General features: G+C 44.0%; 1 protein-coding gene across 1 annotated transcript; it reads right to left on the minus strand.

Moving 5' to 3' along the window:
- Positions 1 to 1,453: 1,453 nt before the first annotated feature.
- Positions 1,454 to 2,362, minus strand: LOC137971409 (uncharacterized). The gene has a single exon (XM_068818241.1). The coding sequence runs from the start codon at positions 2,360 to 2,362 to the stop codon at positions 1,454 to 1,456; it is 909 nt and encodes a 302-aa protein (XP_068674342.1).
- Between the last annotated feature and the right edge of the window lie 138 nt (positions 2,363 to 2,500).

Raw genomic sequence — 2,500 nt, forward strand, 5'->3', positions numbered from 1 at the left:
CATCAAGACCAGGCGACTTATCCTTCTCCATCGCATCAACAGCCCTTTTTAACTCCCCAGCTGTAATCTCTCCTTCACAAGAGTCTCGCGCATTCTCTACAAGTTCGGGGTATGCTCCATCTAGGAATTCTCTTTGTACCTTTCCGTCACAAGGCTGCGCCGTGTAAAGCTGTTTATAAAACGAAAAGGCCTCCCCAAGCAAGCCCCTAGTTTCAGTAACGGTATCCATGTTATCCTTCGTTAAAACACGTATGGTTTGTGCTGAACGTCGACATTTCTCAAGAGAAAAAAAGAAACGAGTACTCTTTTCACCTTCCTCGACAAGCTGCGCTTTTGCTCGTATTTTAATAGCCTCTAACTCCTTAAGTTCGAACTGCCGCAAGCCCTCCTTTGCTAAGAGAGATTGCTCTATATCGCCAGTAGTGCCATTCTTTGCCCGCTCCTGAAGCTTATCCAATCTACTCTGTAAAACAAACCGTTCATGACGCCGAATTTTTCCAATAATCGTCGCCCGTCTAATAGCAATCCGCTTAAAGCTTAACTTGGCTTTCTCCCACCACTCAAAAGGGTCAGCAAAATTTTCGAACTCTTCAACCCAATTTGACCAGAAACGCTCGATTTCCTCTTGGAAAACACCGTCCGCAAGAAGCTCGTTATTAAAGTGCCAGTACCCCGGACCGCGTTCAATTCTTTCAAAATCAATGGTCAGAGTCAAGCAATCGTGATCCGAGTGGGGATACGGTTGAATATCCGTTGCGGTTACACATTGGTTAACGGGTTTACAAATAAAAAAGTAATCAATACGTGTGCGGATGAAAAGAGATGGATCTCTTGGATCTCGACCTGTCCACGTGAAATTGCGTTCATCCTTATGTCGTTCCCTCCAAACGTCTACCAAACTAAAACGTGTATTAAGGGCATTTAGAAGCACGGACGCGGATTGAAGCGCATTAGGAACCCCACCGAGCTTATCCAAGCGCGAGTTAAAAATACAGTTAAAATCGCCTCCCAAGATGTTATCGTTTGAATCCGACAGAAACCTATTCAATTAAATCCGAGAAAAAAGCACGGCGCTGAGAATCTTTTGATGGGGAATAAACATTAATCAAGTTAAGCGTGCGATCGTCAATTTCCAAAAGCATATTCAAAACACGACCTTCGTTATCCCTCCTCTCATTGTAATCCAGGCGTGAAGCAATCAATATGGCCACACCTCGAGAAGAGTTCGTCCCATGGGCAAAAAAAGCATCACCCTCCCACTCGCGTTTTATTTGCATATCTAAGTCAACCGTCCAGTGTGTTTCCTGCAGAAAAATTATGTCAAACCTGTTCCTCTTAAAAAAAGAAAAAGCCATTTTTCGTTTGTCCGGACAGCGAAGGCCATTGCAATTAATACTAGCCAGAATAGTCATTAATAGAATCAGGGAAAACAAGGATAAATACGAATTTGCCATCATGGAACATTATCGGTATGGGCCTTTTTAGCAGCAGATGTAGCAGCATTCTTATCTCTTTGCTTACCAGCACCCAAGTTTGGGACAGGGTGGATTCTTGCCCGTCGATGCTGACTTTTTCCGTCCGAATCAGAGTCTGAAATCTGCCTTTTGCATCCCTGAACCGCATGCTCCGTGTCCATAGCCTCCGATGTATTAACTGTGTCCTTAGCCGTTTCATTACTCTCTTGTTGCACAATGTTTCCTTCATCATCATTAGATTCTTTTACGTTAACAGCATCATTATCGCTAGACGTTTTCGCCGGTGCCAAAGGTACAACCTCCACTACTTGATCCTCCTGTTTTCTCGGTTCTTCAGCTTGAACGAGCCGTTTGTCACACACATACGACAAATGACCTTTCTCTTTACAAATCCTGCATTCAATTTGCGGACATCGTTTCCTCGTGTGGCCTAACTCTTTGCATTCTCCGCACATAGGTTGCTGGTTGTTGTGGATTATCCGACACCACTCTCCTCCAATCCGAAGAGAATAAGGAATCGATTTCTCGGTTAAGAGCATTCTCACGAGCCTGTTGCCATTTTCCAAGCCGGCTAATTCATGATCAGCTCTGTACTTTAGCCGGATAACATCTCCTTTAATCTCCCCATATTGGGATAGCAACTTTCTGACTTCCTTATCCTCGATATACGATCGTAAACCCATTATGGTAACATTAATAGACTGAGCATGAGGCGGGTGACAAGAAACATGTAGTTCACTGACATCGAAGCCTTCTTCAACCAGCGCTTCTGCATCACTCACACTCGAAAATTCCACCAAATACTCTCCTCCTCCAAGATCTTGATATACCACAATCCCCGAAGTAATTTCACTGTCCAAACCAGTCTTCAGGTCTCTCAAATTCATCGCATGAGGCACTTTGCCATCTTGGCTTCCCGGAGAGCAGCAAAAAATCTCTTCTTCACTTGTCCTCCAATCGCTCTTTCGAACAAATATCACACAAATAGAAACCCTTTAAACCCTTAGAAAACAATCACCGGGGTC

This window comes from Montipora foliosa, chromosome 9, assembly GCF_036669935.1.
Source record: "Montipora foliosa isolate CH-2021 chromosome 9, ASM3666993v2, whole genome shotgun sequence".
Lineage (NCBI taxonomy): Eukaryota > Metazoa > Cnidaria > Anthozoa > Scleractinia > Acroporidae > Montipora > Montipora foliosa.

Bases quoted from the DNA above. Each gene is read 5' to 3' on its own strand.
- LOC137971409 (XM_068818241.1), bottom strand. From the start codon at position 2,362: ATGAATTTGAGAGACCTGAAGACTGGTTTGGACAGTGAAATTACTTCG.